The following is a 20065-nucleotide window of genomic DNA, read 5'->3' on the forward strand; positions in this document are numbered from 1 at the left end:
AAGCAGCACAAATGTTTTCAACTGTGATAAATTATTTTTGACCCACCAAATCCGCATATTAGAATGACACTGAAAACCGAAGTAATGGCTGATTAAAAAAATTGCAATTGCTTTGCAATCATACAGGAATAAATTACATTTAAAAAAAAGAAAACATTTATTTTAAATTGTAATAATATTTCTTTATTAGTTTCAGTTTTTTTTTTTTTTTTTTTTTTTTTTATCAAATAAATACAGCCTTGGTGCACAAGAGACTTACCAACCCTAAACTATTGAACGGTAGTGTACATGCATTTAGGCTAAAACTACTAACGAAACTAGTTTCGTTACAGTGTTGTGCATGGTTGCCAGGGCATTGCTATGTGGTTGCTAGAAAGTTATGGGAGGTGAATCATTCATGTTCAGTACAAAAGCTGAATTTTAAGGGCCTAACACCTCACTGTTTATGCTGTGAGCATGAATCTATAGTATGAGCAACAGTAACAGTGAAGCTTAACCCAGCATGCACCACTTATGAGTATTACTACGGTTCACAGCCAAAGGTCTGACATTTACAGGCCTTTTACAGGTCTTTTCAGAGTCTGTCTGCCATAGCACAACTACTAATTAGAGCTCTCTTGTTGCCTGCCATGAGATTAAAAGATTATGCCGTCACACATTTAAAAGCAAGTCAAAACACACAGACGTGCATGTGTAAGTTCATTCAATAATCAATCCTCAAATATAAATTGAATACAATAACATAGCAAGTAGTAAGCCTCCAAATCAGTCTTACTATGAACTATTTTCAATATCTTCCCTAAGGAGTAATTTAATTTACACTTATTTTGGGAGATGTCAAGAAGAAACATGTGCAATTCCATAAAAATAAAAATAAAAAGTGTCTGAAATCAACCAATTTCTTAATGTGGAGGAATGGAGATACATTATAAAGATGAACAAATAGGGAACTAATGTTGATTGTGAACATAATGACAAACATTAAAAGTAAACTGAGGTTTGCTTATGCAACAGTGTGACTCAATAATAAATATACTGCAGAAAGGGAACATTTCTATATGTTAGAATTAAGAGATTACGAGTGATGACTTCTGATCCGCCTTTTGAGAGTTTCCATAAGAACTGGGTCAAATCTGGGATTAACATTTCCAAAGTTAATTGAGAGAGACTGGAATGGTGTGCATGTGTGCATATGTGTGCCCATCGACTCATGTGTTGAGGGGATTATGGGATAAGACTGTGGTTTGACAACTGTGCAACTGACTTTTATGCAATTTCTCATGCATTACCCGGTCAAGTTCCAGTGTGAACTTCTGGTCCCAAGATTGGTTGCTGACTGGCTTCCAATGGGTCTGTCCCACAACTGTGTTGTCCAGCTTCAGGACGGCACTGATTTCATCTGCCATAACAGCACAAAATACCTCTTAAATTATTTGTCTTTAACAGAGGCATGAATATATTCACAAGAGATTTGTATTTACATTGATTTATTGTGATTCCTAAAAAAAAAATGCTGTGATGAAAATAAAAATATCCCTTAACGACATCAGTCTGCACAAAAAAAACAACCTTAAGACTAAAAGTTTTAAAAAAGCAGATGGAATACAAGAACAGATCTTGTGTAACTGCCTTTCTTGGACAAACTCGATTTAAATGACTGAATTTACAGGGAGATTATCAAAGCAAATATTGATATATTCAGTTACTTGTGATTTAATGAATCTGCAAATCATGTAATGAATCACTAGCATTTGAATTAAATGTAAAAAGATTTTTTTATAATAATCAAATAAATTCCTATTTTTAATCGACAGACCATTCAAAAGTTTGGGATTGTCAAGTTTTTTTTTTAATGTTTTTGAAAGAAAACCAAGGCTGCATTTATTTGACCAAAAATACAGTAAAAACATCAATATTGTGAAATATTACAAAATTAAAATAATTGTTTTCTATTTTAATATCTTCTTAAATGTATTGTAATCCTGTGATTTCAAAAGCTAAACTTTCAGCATCATTACTCCAGTCTTCAGTGACACATGATCCTTCAGAAATGCTGATCTGCTGCTCAAGAAACATTTATTTTTATATTATCACAGTTGAAAACAGTTGTGCAGCTTAATATTTAATATTTATAACATTTTAAATTACTTTACTGTCATGTTTGATCAATTAAATGCATCATAGATAAAAAAGAAAAAAATACTGGCCTCAAACTTCTGAATGGTAGTGTATTCACGTCAGAATAAGTCTCTCTTATTTTCCACACAACTTTATAGAATAAAAGCCATTTTGATGGGGAGACAATGACTGAAGATGCCTTAGTTTGTAATTCGCTATTTGTAAAGCAGACTGTACGTGAGTGAATGTAGTGTAATTTATATTGGTTACTCGATTTGAAATGGTCAAGCCCAACGGCAATGCAAGATCCGTAGGAATGATCTTAAATGGGATTTTCAAAGGGCATTTAAAACAAAATACAAAGCCACTCAACTGGACAGATCATCGGACTTGGATAGGGTTCTGGTGCTGCCAGATTTGTTCTTGTTTCCTCGGCTCATAAATGAGGAGCGTGCCTCACTGGGGCTCCAGCCGGGTAGAGGAACAGCTGCTGTCTTTGAGCGACCCGGGACGTTCTCCAGGAGGTCCTGACAGCCCATGAGCCTCACGTCTAATGTGCCTGCGGATTTACAACAGAAACCCTACTCAGAGCCAAAAACGATGCATGATCTTGAGATGTAAATCACCAAACACATCTATTCTGATTAACACAAGATAATAAGTGTGCAAACAATTACAAATGTCTATTTCAAGACACATGCAGTAGTTATAGAGCCTTATATGGAAAGCACTACATGGTACAAGTCTATAATGGTAACGTAAGCCCTCTCGTTCTCCTTTAGAGTGAAGGTCAAAGTTGTGTGTGATAAAGCCAAGGGTGGGGGAGGGGGCCGCTGGGGCCGAGTGTGTGGACACTGTGCGAAAAGTCGAGTGTGGTTCCTACATGCCTATACCCAGACAGCTGTTCCCCCTCTCAAACAGAGTTGAACGTACAGCACCATGTGTTGTGATAAAGGACTAAAGGGCCCATTCACACGGGGAGGTAATATTTGCAGAGAACAAGACTATAAATTGAAACAATGCATTCTAACGTAGACAAAAATTCAGCTGAACCCCCCATATCTTTATTTGAATTAAAGCCTAGAAGGATAACTTTTACAAGCCCTTTATTAACCTTATGAAGTATTACAAGCTGCCATCATTAAAACCAAGCTAAAATGGGACCAGTAAATAACAGCAGAGTTCAAAACACCTTGAGCACCATGTGACTGTATGAATTTTGTTTTGTTACCGGTCAGAGCAGCAGGTTTGGCCACAGTGCTGTACTGGTTGCTGGTGGATATGATGCTATGGCGGGGACTGAGAGGTGGGGAGGACACCATGGCTAACTCCTCCATAATCAGATTGCCCTTCGGGTGATTTTTGGGCAACTCACTGAGTCTCTGCTCCAGAGAGAACTTCAGCAAGTCTAGCTTCTGACTGGACTCATTCAAGCGGGCTTGAGCCTGCAAGACAAAGTTAGACAGCGTTTACAAATGCATTGAGACATAAAATACACACATTTTAAACGCAGTCAACAAAACCTCCAAAGACCTTTGAAAGACAAACCAGATTTAGAACCTGTCACAAAGATAAACAGTTTTATGTGCGTAACATTGGCAGTGTGAGTGGAAAACTGCATGGTAAATCTATGGGATAGAGTCTGGACGGATGCCACAGTTGAACACATAAACTCTTCACTACCTTGTGGAAGTTCAGGATTCAAATTTCTCTGTGAAATGAATGTGTAACAGAAATAGTTGAAGATGATGTTTGTTTAACTTTTCTTGAATTAATATTTCTTTGTGTTAATTATTTGCTTTAATTCAGTTATTATTGTGTATAGGAATGCACAATATATGGGTACCAAATCAGTTATGGCCAAATACTAGTGATTTTGCCATTTATCGGTATGGGTAAATTTTGGATATAATCACCCTATATTGGATATTTTGCAGTAAATACTGCTTCATATGAACTCTAAAGTGCTGTTAGTCACTTATAACATATTTGTGAATGAGAAGCATTAATAAACCTGTTACCAAAATAAAAGCTTGATGGTTTACATTTGAAAATGAAGAAATTATGTAAATATTGGTATTGTAATATTATAGTTGTGCTATAAAATTGTTTGTTTGTAGCCATGCCAGCTACCCCGGCTATATTCATGGCGAGAAAGAGATTAAAAAGGAACGATTAAAATAGGTTTTTGAATTGTATGTTAGATAAATAAATAAAAATAAATAAAATAAATAAAAATGTTAAACTAGATCTGGTCTTCATTAAAGGGTAACTCTCGCCAAAATGTAACCTAGGGTCTTTTTGTTAATCTACTCGAGGCAAACTTTCGTTTAAAAGCATAATTAGAATGGAAACGCCACTTTTAAGTTTGACCGTATTTTCGTTTTAGGTTAAATGCCTTGTGAATAGGGCACTTTTATGATAGCATCAAAAATCGCTATTTGTAAAGACTTGTAAAGTGAGAAAGGCTGTAAACATTTGGACCTTGAGGCAATACAGGCTATTAAAAATATCTAGTTAAATGAATAACTGGATTAAATGGATACAGAAATGAAAGTGTTTATATAAGCACAAGAAAACGATCAATCAATGAGAAGCAACTATGAAAACAATGATTTAGAAATGAAGCCAACCTCTGAATGAGCTTTCTTCTCCGTCACCTTCCCTGTTCCGAGCAGTTTCATCACGTTTTTGGCACCCTCTTCCACAGCAGACTCTATCCGGAAGTGATGTCGTAGCTCTTCTATCCTCAGGTCCAGGGGACTGATGATAGGCTTGCTTGAAGTTACTGCTAACATCAGATTTATGACTTTTTACCACACTTCTGCCCATTTAAAGTGCAAGTCATAGATATAATTAGAGAGGATATCAGCTATACCACATACCATCATTGTTCTCATAGTTCATCTCGCTGGTCTGGCTGGCTTTAAGGATCTGCATTCTAATGAACTCGATCTTTGTCTTGCTGTCTTGAAGCATCTGCTGAGCTGCTGCGAGCAGTTTGCGGTCCTACAGATGTAGCCACAGCAGAAAAGTAAAAACAGAGGAGTTCAGAAACAAAAGGAGGAATAAAATATGCAGAACCATAGTTTATAAACCTTCAAATATGAATATAAAAGGAGATATGCACTTGAGTTCAATTTCTATTCAGACAACAATGTCAAATAATCCCGATTCACACAGATCAGCGAAAACAAATAAAAACACTGTATTTTGCACACCAGGCTAGTAGTTGGCGATGTCACTTAGTAAAAAACACTACGTGCCTATAGACTGAACACGTAATACGACTGCGCATAATGTCACCATTTTCACAAATTCACACTTTTGTAGTTTACACAGATACGATAGTTTATCATTTTCAAAAACGTGCACTTTTAAACCCATTTTCAAAAGTTTGCGTTTTCAGGCCTCCATAACGCTGTTGTCATGTAAATGAACAGCCAAAATGCATAAAAAGTTTTTAGTTGAAAATAGAGATGCACCGATTGATCGGCTGGTGACCGGAATTGGCCGATTTTCACGTGATCGGCCGTGACCGGCGACCGGCCGGTCAGTCTGACAAATGCCGATTTTATGCCGGTCAAATGCACTTGGGCGCCGCATGATTAACATCGCGCAACATCAGCATCACGCGTGCACACGGAACACACATGTAGGAAACCTCATGAATTACGTCCGTTCAGACCGCAAGCACTTTTTAGCGCAATTTTCCACCGGACAAAATTGCGATTGTTAACTCATGATTTCTGTTCTGTCTGTGCGCACCAATCTTGCACTTCTATCTACTCCTCAACCAGACCACCTAGAGACTTCGGGTTTTCGGCATTATGTTAAGGAAGGTCTAATCTCGGGAACGCACAAAAAAAATCCAGGAAAAGATTTTGGATTTCCTGGGAATTCCAGAAAAAATTCTGTTTTTTGTAAATTTCTCGGCAACCATAATAGCTATCAAGTTGAAACAAATTGCAATCGATAGCTTCTAAAATTTACAATAATATTAGAAAAAAAGATTTGATCAAAAATCTTTCCTTTATGCTTCAAAAATTTAATTTTGAGTGTTGTGATCCCATGACGTGAGAAAATTGCGCTAAAACACTCACTGAGTTTTTATTACTTGTTTTTTTTTTTTTCGCCATGCGTGTTAATCAATGAGTGCATTCACAACGGGAGCAGGAGCGCGGGAGCGTCAAGCAGGAGCGTCGCGAGCAGTGAAGCGCGTGTTTCGGCGCCGAGTCTATTTGCTGCACTGCTCACGCTCAATTAAAGGGAAAGCACTTTTGATGGACAAAATAGCCTAAAAAGGGTTTCACAAAAAAAGTGCCCAAAATGCACAGAATTTGCGTGTTTTAACAAGAACTGGAGTAGGCTATGTCAGAAAAGAAAACGAAGACTAATATTTATAGAAAATGTACCCATTTAAACTTGTTTTATTATTCAGTTTGTACAAGTGATTGCAATAGGCCTGTGTGTGTGTGTGCTTTGAGAAATATCTTTATACTGCAAGGCTATATTTATTTTATTTTTTATTTATATATTATTTTATTGCCATTCCCTGTTTTGATACAGACGTTTAGTTTGCTAAATACATATATAAAAAAATTATTGGATATTGAATGTGAAAAGGAAATGGTTCTTCCATAACACTGCACTTTAGATGTGTGTGAATTACCCACACCTGGAGTAATTTATATAGTTCTATTTTATAGCGTTTATCTGTTCAAAAAAATATGTACTATGCAAATTGAAAAATGTTCTATTACAGAAAAGATATAAAATAAATATTTGTGTGTGCTGTAAAGTGGTTAGAAAAAAATGAAATCGGAATCGGCTAAAATCGGTATCGGCAGGTCAAACTTAATGAAAAATCGGAAATCGGAATCGGCCCAGAAAATTGTAATCGGTGCATCTCTAGTTGAAAACAGTGTCGTGTAAACTGCACCTCAGATCCCTTTTGAGGCGCCCTAGAAAATCCCCTTAAACATATTCTTAAACACCTGTCAGCAGGCCCGGATTGGCTAATCGGGAGCACCGGAAGAATTCCCGGTGGGCCGGTCTGTTTTATTGGCCAGGAGGGCCGGTGTTGTCATGGCACTGGGTTGAATGCTTTCCCTATAGGCTCCAGTCATAGCGCAGCCCCCTTATTATTTTCTCGCAGCCCCACAAAAAAAAAATAAAGTCACTTTGTTAGAGATGTGCTAACAAAAAATAAGAGATACAAAACGAGGATAATAGCCTAGGCGCAAAGGCGGCGCTGAAAAGGTCAGAATAATAAAACATCTCTAGAAACTGAAGCGGCCAAATAGCCTACGAGTCAGGGCCGTACCGACCATTGAGGTCTCCGAGGTCCGGACCTCGGTAATTTTTCCTGAGTGTATAATGAACGTTGTGAAATAATTGCCTAAAATTAACTCTAATTTGGTGCTGCAATGATTCGCATATCGCGACGATAACCGACCTCATCATCTGAGCTGCTTCAGCACTCGAACACCGCTCGTCGGCAATGGCAAAATGTTTGAGATGACCGATCAAAGCAAGCGGGATTTAAGTTCACAGAAGCGCGAGCTGCGGCCGCGCGCGAATCCCAACGCGATGCTTCACGAGATAAGGTGCAAGTGGTTAAACTAAACAGCTGTTTTACGATAGAAATGTTAAACGACCGACATAAATAATCGCTTTGCAAAGAAGGGGAGGGGAAGGGGAGATTTCAGGAAGGGGAAATTTACAGGTCAAGATAAAGAGACTGAGAGAAGAAGAACGAGAGAAGGAGATGGAGATGAGAGAGGAGAGCAGGTAGAGCAATAGCCTATTACATACTGTGTCCATAATGAGAATAACTTTATTACAATGGATTCCTATTTAACACAGATGTTCTTTGCCAATGACAGTGGAAAAATAATATGCCCCCGAACCCCCTAGCAAGATCACTTTTGGGACCTCTGTATTTATAAAACCCTGTCTACTGATATTGCACTGAATAGAAAATGATATTTTTGAAAAATACAATGAATTACAAGGCTGTACAGAACAGTGCACTATTGCAGACTTAGGCTCAATCCCAGGTCACCCCTTGCCCCTACCCCTTGGCCCTTGACCCCTCCGTTTTGCGTGTTCCCGTGAAGGGGTAGGGTTGTCTCAATTCTCTTTTGGTTGGAGGGGCAGCACTAGGGGTAGGGGGAAGGGCCAGATAGCCCTTGAAAGATTGGGCCTTATATACTGAGGGTTTAATTACATTATTTTAGTCAGTCGGGAACTAAAGTGGGCCGGTCTAAGGCATGAAACTCCAGGGCTGAAAATGAGTCCCACTCCGGCCCTGCCTGTCAGTTTGGACAACTGTAAAAATTGTTTTAATAAAAATGTGTGTCCTGAATGTCTGTTTTATGTATTAACTGTTTAATAAAAAAAAGTATCTGAGGCCATGCTGTATTGTGCATATAATCATAGTTGAAACATGACCTACCATACCTTCATTAATTCATATTCTTAGTATGTCTTACTTTTATGATAAGAAAAAGTTATTAAAGTAAAACCAACAAATGAAAACCTTGCCGTTTGTCTGAAGTGTCAAGGGATGTTTCCTTGTCACACCAAGCATTCAAATCTAGTGAATGTGAGTGAGTCAGGAGTCTCTATGGACTGAACTTCCTGTAAGGCTGACGTTACCTTAGAGGCCTTTCCTCCGGATGTCTAAAGCAGCTGGGAACCTGCATGAAGGACTCACCCACTTAATTTTGACTGACCAAACAAAACCCACATACCGGTTAATGTGTCATTTTTTTCAGGGCCTAATATTAGCTTAACCAATGGTGTGAGTTTGGGACAGGGTTACCCGTATGGCCCAGCATTAAAAGACAGGGAGTTATGTTTGCATGCAATTTGATTCGTTGCCACAAGTGGCGCAAAAATGACTTTAAAAGTTCTTGAACAGAGCATTCAAGAACGGAGAAACGTAGGAGTATCTCTTAATTAAGTCATGTGCCGCAGTGCTGAGCATGTTTTCGTGACAGCTTTTTTACAGTACTAAACTGTTCATACATCTGGAAATGAGTCAGAGTCCCTTGTTCTGTCTCCCTGTGTTTATCACTCCATATATTTCGCCCACAAAGACTGTGCTGATTTAACACAACTCCTTTGTGAGTCCAAGATGATAATTTTAGCCATAGAGCCTCTTTAATTAACCGTTCTTGATAAAAGGCAGGAAAGGAGGGTCGGACACTCCAGACCAAAGCCAAATCAAACCGTGGATTCCGCTGATACAACATGTATGTAATGAGACACACTACATGTACAGTAACCAGCACTGATTCCCTGAGGGGGAGGGTGGAGAAACATAACTGAACTGTTCTATTCCAGTTCTCCTTAATGTCAGCTGCACCCTAGGGGGTTACTACCACGACATTGGCATATGTGTATAAATGAGTCTGGTCTGGCTTCCTTTACCTCTTTTGGAAAAGGAAAGGAGATTTCATCTAATTTTAGAGAACATATTTGCTAACATCTGTTTTCATTTCTTGGGATGAATCTCTCACAAGATCTTTAAGAGATCAAACGGTTTATCTTCTAGAGCGAAGTACAGTATTTAGTGTAATTTAGACCTGAAGTGTATTTTTTTTTTTATACAGTACTGTACAAAAGTCTTAGGCATGTTAGTATTTTTTAAGAAAGTTATTTATATCTTTTTTGCCATTAATTGTAATAATCTGTGAGATTTTTTATATGCACAAGCAGTCTAACAACACCCGGTATGCTCCACACGGAGATCTGATCTCGTATCATAATCGATTACATTAAGAAACAGAAAAAAATGAGAGACTAAATCCACAAGAACTGCTCTAAGACTCTTGAAGAAACCCACCGGCAAAGCTACAGTACTGAGCAAAGTTTTAGGCACTTGTGTGAAAATGCTCTAACGTGAGGATGCTTTCAAAAATAATGTCATAAATAAATATGATCAATTAACTTATATTAACTAAATCAAATCAATATTTGGCGTGACCACCCTTTGTGTTTTTTTCCCCTAGCTACACTTACACATAGTTTATCAGGTAGCTTTGCAGGTAGGTTTCTTAAAGTGTCTTGGATACATTGCTACAGTTCTTCTGGATTTAGTCTGTCTCAGTTTTTGCTGTTTCTTCATGTAATCCCAGATGGACTTCGGTGATGGTGAGATCAAGTCTCTGTGTAGAGCATACTGTCTGTTGTCAGACTGGATTACTACAATTGATGGAAAAAGACATTTTTGGAAATCTAAACATATTTCCTACTGTGAAACACTGGCTTAAAACCAATTTTTCTTCTTTTGTTAAAAATACTAATTGGCTTAGGTTACAAGTTTGCCACTTGAAGGTTGATTTAACTGAAAAATGTAAACACAGTGGCTCCATCAGTACCAACACTGCAACATTGGCTCAATTAATGCTGTGAGTTTGTTGTAGAACTATTAAAAAGGGGGAATGTTCAGTAAACCTGTTTAAAATTTGGCTTTTTTTTTAATAATTGCACTTTGTAACAGTCATACAAAACAAAAACAAAACCATCTTGGCCATTCTTTCCAGAGAATTTATGTCCATCAAAATGATTGTTCTTATCACAAGCAAATACATTAGACCACACAATCCACACACCACAGATTCTCTAAGCGCAGGCTACTACCTTGGAAGAGCCGTTGGAATACATTTGTATCATATTTTCCGCTCCCTGTTTCACTTTGAGCTCGATGTCGGCCTGTTTCTTCAGAGCAGCCAGTCGGCTATTGTTGGTGGACGTCCGGGCTTCACTCTTGGGGGTGTCTGGGGTTAGTGGGTACTCTGACATTGAACAAACACAAATCAACATCAAAGAGTTAATAATGCACTAAAACAACAATAAATACAGCATGTTTGAAATGTTGTAGAAATTACAGCGACTGCAAACATATGGGCAGGAAATGCACCCAATATTAGCGAAACCACACTCGATCCTTCAGGGCAGGTAGAAAATGCTAAATGCAGGACAGCTAGCATGAGCACAACATAATTTTATTACGATAGTAAGCCACAAACAACTACACAGAAAAACAAACAAAGTGTAGCTGAGGATGATTAACTTAATTGTTTGCCTGTTTTTGCTTTAACCTGCTACCCTTTAAAGGGTAGTCTCATACAGCCAGGCTTTTAAATGGCAAAAGGTCCAGTTCACATTATAGCTAATTCTGTCAACCTGAACCACATGCTTATCCAGAAAGAAATTAACTGATGGAATATACAGTTCTGCTTGTGGATATCTTGTTTAATTGCCTCTTAAAGGCAGGGTCGGCAGCTTTTTTCAAAAAAATAAATAAAAAAAATTCAATTTATTTTTAAACTGTCTTTATATACCAATACATAATTAAAATGTAAGTACTCTGAAAAAGAGTATAAAAATCGAGTGTCTGTAGTCCTCTCAGGGCTGCAATAAACACAGCTACTTATTCCATTCACTCCCACCCCCTCCCTTCTGGGCTCCTTCCAAAGCCACGCCCCCAAAACACATGAACGCGCGATGCCGACCGCTCAGCTGGAGGAGGACGCGTTTGCCAGCGCCGAGCGGAGAGGAGCGCAGTGCATGTAGTGACATGTCAGAATGTCTTACATTTTAATTATGTATTGGTATATAAAGAAAGTTTGAACAAATTTAGAAAAAATTTTTGGGAAAAAAACTGCCGACCCTGCCTTTAAGTGCCTTAAAGGATTAGTTCACTTCAGAATTAAAAATTCCTGATAATTTACTCACCCCCATGTCATCTAAGATGTCTGTCTTTCTTCAGTCGAAAAGGAATTAAGGTATTTGAGGAAAACATTCCAGGATTTTTCCAAATAATGGACTTCAACAGTTATCAACGGGTTGAAGGTCCAAATTGTAGTTTCAATGCAGCTTCAAAGGGCTCTACACGATCCCAGCCGAGGAATAACTGTGCTTTCACACCGCCGGCGAGAGCGTCAAAGTAAGAAGTCATTCATTTTCAATGTGAGCTGGTTACGTGCGACGCATCTTGGAAAGTGTGGGCGTCGAGGAAAGTTGAAGTCAGGGCTATGGCACGATTCGGCGACAACCAATCGGAATGTAGAAGTCCTCCGCTTGAGAGGATTCCAGAGAACGTAGTCGTGTAAACTGGTTCTGACCAAACATTAGTGCCCATTTCCAAGCAGATAATTGCTGTGGCGGGTTTCCCAATAATATACAACATTTCCTCATGCATTAAGGCTACACTTCAACCAGGACAGTAATTGTAATGTAGGCTGCACACAAATTAACGTGTTAATTAACAAATTAACAAGACCAAGGCTAGTAAACGTCTCCTATAAACTATGTTTAAATTAGACTAGGACTTAACCATGAACACAAAAGGTTAACTTATACCCTACTTGTGGTCAGTCTGCACAAATACCGATCAACATGCTTGTTTGCTTTGTGGCCCCTTTAAATAAAGTTTACAAGACCAAGTATTCGCTCTACGTTAGAGCGTCCACGAATCTTTCTACAGCGTTGTTGGCAGGGTGGCAATAGAGAATTTTGACACACTCGCCGGCGGCGGAGTGAACACACAGTAAGGGTCTTATCTAGCGAAGGTCTTATCTAGCGAAATTCTCTCTCTCTCTCGAACAAAACATTTTTCATGAGCTGACCTCAAAGATCTAAGACTTTTTCTATGTACACAAGAGGCCTTTTACTCTCAAACATTGTTCACAAATCTGTCAAAATCTGTGTTAGTGAGCACTTCTCCTTTACCGAGATAATCCATTCACAGGTGTGGCATATCAAGATGCTGAATAGAAAGCATGATTATTGCACAGGTGTGCCTTAGGCTGGCCACAATAAAAGGCCACTCTAAAATGTGCAGTTATACAGTACTGGGGGGGTCTGAAAACCAGTCAGTATCTGGCATGACCACCATTTACCTTGCGCAGAACAAAACACATCTCCTTCGCATAATGTGGAATGTTGGCCCACTCCTCTTCAATGGCTGTGCGAAGTTGCTGGATATTGGCAGGACCTGGAACACGCTGTCGTATACACCGATGCAGAGCATCCCAAACATGCTCAATGGGTGACATGTCCGTCCGATTGTTTTGCTAGATAAGACCCTTATTTCTTTGGCTGGGATCGTGTAGAGCCCTTTAATGCTGCATTAAAACTGCAATTTGGACCTTCAAACCATTGATAACCGTTGAAGTTCACTATATGGAGAAAAATCCTGTATGTTTTCCTCAAAAACCTTAATTTTTTTTCGACTGAAGAAAGAAAGATATGAATATCTTGGATGACGTGGGGGTGAGTACATTTTCATGAAATTTTTCTGAAGTAAACTAATCCTTTAAACTAATCTAAGCACCTCAGACATTAGCGTTTAATCTGAGAAAAAAAAAAGAAAAAGAAAAGGAAAAAAAAAAAGGAAAAAAACCTTAAGGAGATAAGAGTTGTGACGACACAGAAACAATACTATTATAATTATCTTATGGTATTTCATAAGATAAAGAACATTTGACCTCCAAGCCAAAATTTCAACTTGTTAAAACATGTAGCCAAATACTATGAGGGTGGTTTTTGTTTAACTTTAGCATTTGATGAGTTGTGTAATAAGAAAAAATGACAATGATGTAATGACACCCAGTGAAGGACTTGTGCAGGCAGGAAAAATGCAAATGTTCTCTCAGGTGACAGTGTGCCAGTTTCTCAAAGACTCTCTGTGAGAACAACTAGGCCATCATGGAAAGACTTGCACAAGATTGAGCAAACATAAACATGAACAGAAAACACCTTAGGAGAAAAACTGAAAGAACGGGGCAAAACTGGATAGTCAGTATGAAAGGTTCTTCATCTTTACCTAAACAAGCAATAGGCTACTAAAACTACTCAAATTCGCATACGATTTAAAACATGATCAAGTTAAAGGCAAATGGCTAATTGTGTCATTTTCTTCCTCTGAAACTCTCTCTCTCTCTCTCACACACACACACACACACACACACACACACACACACACTGTCTTCAGGCTTGTTTTATGATGAGCTGAGGTTCAGAATGAGGAGATCATGCACTCATGTCCTGACAAGAAAACTTAACCACAAATTATATACACCTGCAAAGGTAAGGTGGAAGCCCAGTTTCTGACATATAGCTCTGTCATGACATATAGAGGACTAAAGCAAAATATTAATATTAATAAAAATAAAATTCAGTATCACCAAAAAAAATTGATAGCTGACATGACATGCAATGTGACATGCAATACTAAATCTACGGTTTTAAATAGCATTAAGCTAATTATTAGCCATGCAGCTTATATAACCTGAATACCTTAAACACAAAAATTTGTTTAAAACTGGTGGCCACTCACAATGACTAAAACACATTTAAAATAAGCAAAATCCACTGTCGCTTATCTCAAGCTTGCTGATTTAAAAACTGTCCAGTGTCCACACAAATATGCAAATCTTTAAACTCTATGCACTTATACACAAACATTAAAGGGTTAGTTCACCCAAAAATGAAAATTCTGTCAGTAATTACTCACCCTCATGTTGTTCCAACCCCGTAAGACCTTCGTTCATCTTCGGAACACAAATTAAGATATTTTTGATTAAATCTGAGAGTTGTCTAACTCCTCCATAGGCTTCTAAGGAACCGAAACTTGCTGGCCCAGAAAATTTATTAAAGACATCGTAGACACGTCTGTGTTGCACGTCACCGCGTATCACACATGACCAGCGTCGGCCAATAGTGAGCCTACGTGGTGACGTGCAACACAGACGCACTACGCTTAAACACTACGCGAAAAGACCCGAGGCCCAGAGAGAAGGAAATGAAAAGTGGAATAAAGTCGTTATTTTTGTTTGTTTTTGCGCACAAAAAGTATTCTCGTCGCTTTATAAACTTAAGATTGAGCCACTGGAGTCACTTGGACTATATTAACGATGTCTTTAATACATTTTCTGGGCCAGCAAGTTTCGGTTCCTTAGAAGCCTATGGAGGAGTTAGACAACTCTCAGATTTAATCAAAAATATCTTAATTTGTGTTCCGAAGATGAACGAAGGTCTTACGGGGTTGGAACAACATGAGGGTGAGTAATTACTGACAGAATTTTTGGGTGAACTAACCCTTTAACATCCAATGTAGCCAGCAATTATTTAAAAGCATAAAAAAATAAAATAAAAAAAGATATATTTTATTAAATTAAATTAAGCATTAAAATCCATCTTAAATGCACCAATCTGATCTTTTCACCAATCTGAAATCATTTGACTTGGATCAGATGACTCCCTGCATGATTCACATGTTGGGAATTCCCATGCATTTACTCACTGCACCTGAGTACAAAGTGATGAATTCAGATTTCTGAGCAACTCATCAAGAGAGTATAGTCCTAATAGAATTCAGAACATTCCTGTATAAATGGTTGGGACATTTCTGAATAAACTAAGACATGCTCATTCTTTTTGTTGTCAATATGCTCACTTGCACCATTTATACTTATTTCGCTTCTCCCATTTTACATGTTCTGGAAAGAAACTTATGCATAGAGGCTTATATGCCTTCCTTCACATTATTATTTTTTTGTCCACTGATTTATACTTTTAAAAATGTGGAGAGAAAAAAAATCCTTTGTGCAAATTGTGAAATGGACATTTCACAACGACTTGGCATTTTATAGCTCAGGAACTGCTTAGGTTAAACATCCACAGCTATAAACATTCCATTAGAGTGGATATTAATCATATAAAACTGTAAAAATAAGAGGAAATTAAAGAAGTTTTTATATGCAAAAAAAACTGATTTATTTATATGCATTTTTGCTGTGTACATGCTTGAAACATTCAATCGGTACCTGATATTAGTAGGCTATGTAGCAGAGAATCCCGTTGTTTTTCAAACAGAGATCACGATTCTGAACAGACAACTAAACAAAATAACATGTAATTTACTAGAGGGGTTCTTACAAAATGTTATTGGCTATAGAGTATTTAAAATGTTCGATAACTCTGATTATAAAATGGTTAGTTCCAATCCTTGATTCTGATTGGTCAATAGCTGTGCTTTATTCACGATAAAACACGGCTATGACCGCTTCACCCAACGGTTCTATTTATCACTGTGCCCTTAGCAACACCCTTAGCAACCACACGTATCAACATAAACATAGAAAAAAACGTAAGAATTAAAAAGGCTAACATTTTTTAAGTAAATTTCGATTTACTAGGTGGCATGACGATGGATGAGTGGTTTGAGGAACAATTTGGAGAGACTTCTACAAATATGAACCGTCATGCTGAAGTGCTGAAATGTAACATTGATACATTCGAGAAGACTCGTAATGAAAAAAATACCGTGCAGCAAACCCAATGGGCAGTGAAACGCTTCGGTGACTGGTGTAGTGAAAAGGGTTGCAGCTTTGATTTGAAACAAATCACCAAGACGGAACTCAACGCACTTCTCCGTGACTTCTACGGAACTGTCAGAAGCTCCAAAGGCGAAAAAGATGGGATCCGTAGCTATGTAGCGTTACGTGCGGGTCTTAACAGATTCCTGAATTATCCACCTTTGAGTTTGTCCTGGTGTCTGATGAGAGACAGCGAATTCACCTCATCCAATAATGTTTTCGTTGGAGTCGTAAAGACAATGAGAAGAGAGGGTCGTGATAAAACGGAGCATCACACACCGATTTCTACTAAAGATTTCAGCAACACACCTGAAGGACTCGTAAACAAAGTCTGGTTTGACGTGCAGTTACACTTCGGACGTAGAGGAAAAGAGGGGAACCGAGAACTCATTCCAGACTCATTCCGCATTTTAACAAACAAAAATGGTCTAAAGTATGTCACAATGAGCTTCAATGAAGACACAAAAAACCATAAGGACCCACATGACAGAAATAAGGAGAGCAGGCGTGGCTTCATGTTCCAACAAACTGGGAACCCGCTTTGTCCCGTTGCCTCTCTAGATAAGTACTTTTCTCTTCTGCCATCTAACCCCCATGCTTTTTACCTTCACCCCAAAAAGCAAAACCGCTCTAAATGTGTTTGGTACGTAGATCACGCAGCGGCACATAAATCATATTAGCTATTTATAATTTGTGTTAAATCTTGTTGTGTTAAAGTTTTTTCTCGTTTTTGACTGTTGCAGGTACACAAGAGAGCCTATGGGTGTGAACTACCTCGCAACAATGTTGCCGAGAATTTGTAAAGCAGCAGGCACCTCCAAGGTTTACACAAATCACTGCCTTCGCAGCACCATGGTGCAGAGATTGTCCGATGCTGGTCTCGAATCGAGGGAAATTATGTCTGTGAGTGGACATAAGTGTGAAAGTTCACTACAGAGCTACTGGAGGCCAAACTTAAAACAAAGAAAGCACTGGAGCGACATTCTTGCTGCAACAGAAAACACTGCTGACAGTGCTGAGCCCCAACTAAAGAGAACCGCGTTAAATATCACCACAGTGGAGCCGATTGAAATGAGACAAATATTTAATGCGTGGTGTTCAAATAAATGTAAATAAACAACAATAAAAAAAAAAGTATCTCTTGTTAGGCAGCATTTTAGCAACTAAATTAATAACATTAATAGAATAGATTAAAGACCTAACTTATCTATCAAAATATGTGCCCTTGTGTTTTTATTTAGGCTATGTAAATATTTAGTTTAGTGCAGAGAGAAAATAACGGAATAAAATAAATAAAAAAAACGTTTTCTTATGCTGAGAGATAAGCTATGCCTATTTGTGTGAGGAAATTTCACAAATATTGTGTTGTAAAAAAAAAAGAATGAGACAAATTTTGAGAACGGTTTGTTGGTTTATTTGAGCTTTCATGCATATTACACATTGGAACGTTGTTGTTCACGGTCAGGGACTTTTTTTCTAGCGGAAGGAATGCTTTTATTGATTTAACTTCATGAAAGTTGCACTAATAATTTTTTTTTTACTTTAATATTGTGTGGTAACCGTTTTATAAAAGCAATAAGGTACTCGAGGCAAGTGCTGTATCGTGAATAAGTAACGGCTGAAGGGGTTGCAGGCACTCCGCGAAGCACAGCCTCTCGTACCTTATTGCTTACATAAGAATTATAAAAAAAAAAAGTTTGCATGAATGATTCAATGACTCACTCATAAATAGTTTAGCCTAATTACTGGATGAATCTGTGCTTATGAACAAATCTCTTGAATGAATGATTCAATAAAATACATTTAAAAGTGAACTAAGTAACTTTACCTTAAAGTCCCTGTACAGTCAAAATTAAGTATGTGTTCTGAGTTTGTCACACCACAGAAACATGTGTTATTAGCCAGCCAGCCAAATTTGAATGATAAAAAAAGCCGGCAAGTACATAAAATAAGCTATCAAAATCTTGAAAAAATGAGCAGTAGTCTCTGCTCTCAAACGCTGGGGGCGTGTCCGCTGGCTGCGCTGAAACCACGCCCACTCGCGGGAAAGCTGCCGTCGCCACACTCAACTGTCACCGCTACAGCCGGAATGGATGCTCGTAGGTTTTACAAAGCCATGTTCGAGCCTGGACTAACGTTACCTACTATAATTATAACATAAGCACACAAGGCAACTTACACTCATTGGTGGGCACGCACTGCCGACGATGGCACCAGTTGTCGGCGCGACGGGAGGATGAAGGCCGAGGCGGGAGATAATCGGTTCGGCCCCATTCACCAGTAACAGCGGATTATCTGTGAATCCCAGTTGTCTCCGACGAAAGTTTATAAAACTATCCCGTGTAAAATGATCACTACAGAGGCGGGTTTTGGCGGTGATCCTCAGCACTCCATCAAGGTGGCTCTTCACAAAATTAATCCACCTCTTCTTGATGTGATCGTTTTTCGTAAATTTAAATAAGGACACCGATCTGTTTTGTACATGATCGCATCCAGGTAGTACTCATTTCCGTGACGAAGGCATAGCTAGCTAGCAAACTGTAGGCTGTAGTAACTAATAGTACTGACAGTAACTCGCGATCGGCAAACTGATGTGAATGAATGTGCTATATTGTTAGGGGAGGGGCAGCGTCAGGGGCTCCAGTGCGTCATCAAGTAGGGGCGTGTCCAGGAGCTCAGGGGCTTCAGTGCGTCATCGAGCCCCCGTTTTAGCCCCGCCCAAAAAATCCGGAACACAGCAATGGTGAAAAACTGTTTAACGGTCTAACTCGACAATTCAGTACTTCACAGTTCACAGTCTTTGTAATATGTTTTAGTAATACATTTCTAACATTTATAATGTGTTTAGAATTTTTTTTTAGAATTGCCTTTACAGGGACTTTAACCGAACAGCTTCGGAGTAATTGGAATAGTCATATGACTTTTTTCGGGTTGAATGGTGGTCGTCTCGCACCCCCACAAGCGCCTGTGAGCCAAAAAACCACCCTTGCAACTTTGGGCCGGCGGGCCGCAGGGTTGGCAGGATTTTTCTAAAAAACCTTTTCCCAAATTTGTTTAAACTGTCTTTATATACCAATACATAATTAAAATGTAAGTACTCTGAAAAAGAGAGTATAAAAATCGAGTGTCTCTAGTCCTCTCAGGACCGCAATAAACACAGCTACTTATTCCATTCACTCCCACCCCCTCCCTTCTGGGCTCCTTCCAAAGCCACGCCCCCAAAACACATGAACGCGCGATGCCGACCGCTCGGCACTCGGCACACAGCTGAGCGGTCGGCATCGCGCGTTCATGTGTTTTGGGGGCGTGGCTTTGGAAGGAGCGCAGTGCATGTAGTGACATCATGTCAGAATCACATGTAATTAAATACCTAACTTTATCATTATGAATATAAACATAAGCTAGCATATCGATACTGGTAAAGTTTAAAATATATTGAGTTTGATTCGGTAACGAGCTAGTAACATAAGGCAAAGCTAAAAACAGGTTGCATTGATACACGTTTTCCCATTACCATCAGTTACACTGTGATGAAGGTGAATTTCGTGTAA

The 20065-nt window shown here is 38.6% G+C and overlaps 1 protein-coding gene across 2 annotated transcripts in view; it reads right to left on the reverse strand.

The window, feature by feature from the left end:
• The window catches only part of pkn2b (protein kinase N2b), a 62813-nt gene that overhangs the window by 11735 nt on the left and 31013 nt on the right, over positions 1 to 20065 (reverse strand). Inside the window, exons 3-8 of one of the 2 annotated variants that reach the window (XM_084425596.1) lie at positions 10771 to 10925; positions 5004 to 5127; positions 4752 to 4909; positions 3350 to 3563; positions 2492 to 2677; positions 1290 to 1399 (exon numbers count right to left, since the gene is read on the reverse strand). In XM_084425596.1, coding sequence (XP_084281722.1) covers positions 1290 to 1399; positions 2492 to 2677; positions 3350 to 3563; positions 4752 to 4909; positions 5004 to 5127; positions 10771 to 10925 — 947 coding nt within the window. The remainder of the gene's footprint in view (positions 1 to 1289; positions 1400 to 2491; positions 2678 to 3349; positions 3564 to 4751; positions 4910 to 5003; positions 5128 to 10770; positions 10926 to 20065) is intronic. The other variant, XM_084425597.1, reaches the window with a different exon arrangement.

Source organism: Rutilus rutilus, assembly GCF_951802725.1.
Source record: "Rutilus rutilus genome assembly, chromosome: 12".
Taxonomy (NCBI): domain Eukaryota; kingdom Metazoa; phylum Chordata; class Actinopteri; order Cypriniformes; family Leuciscidae; genus Rutilus; species Rutilus rutilus.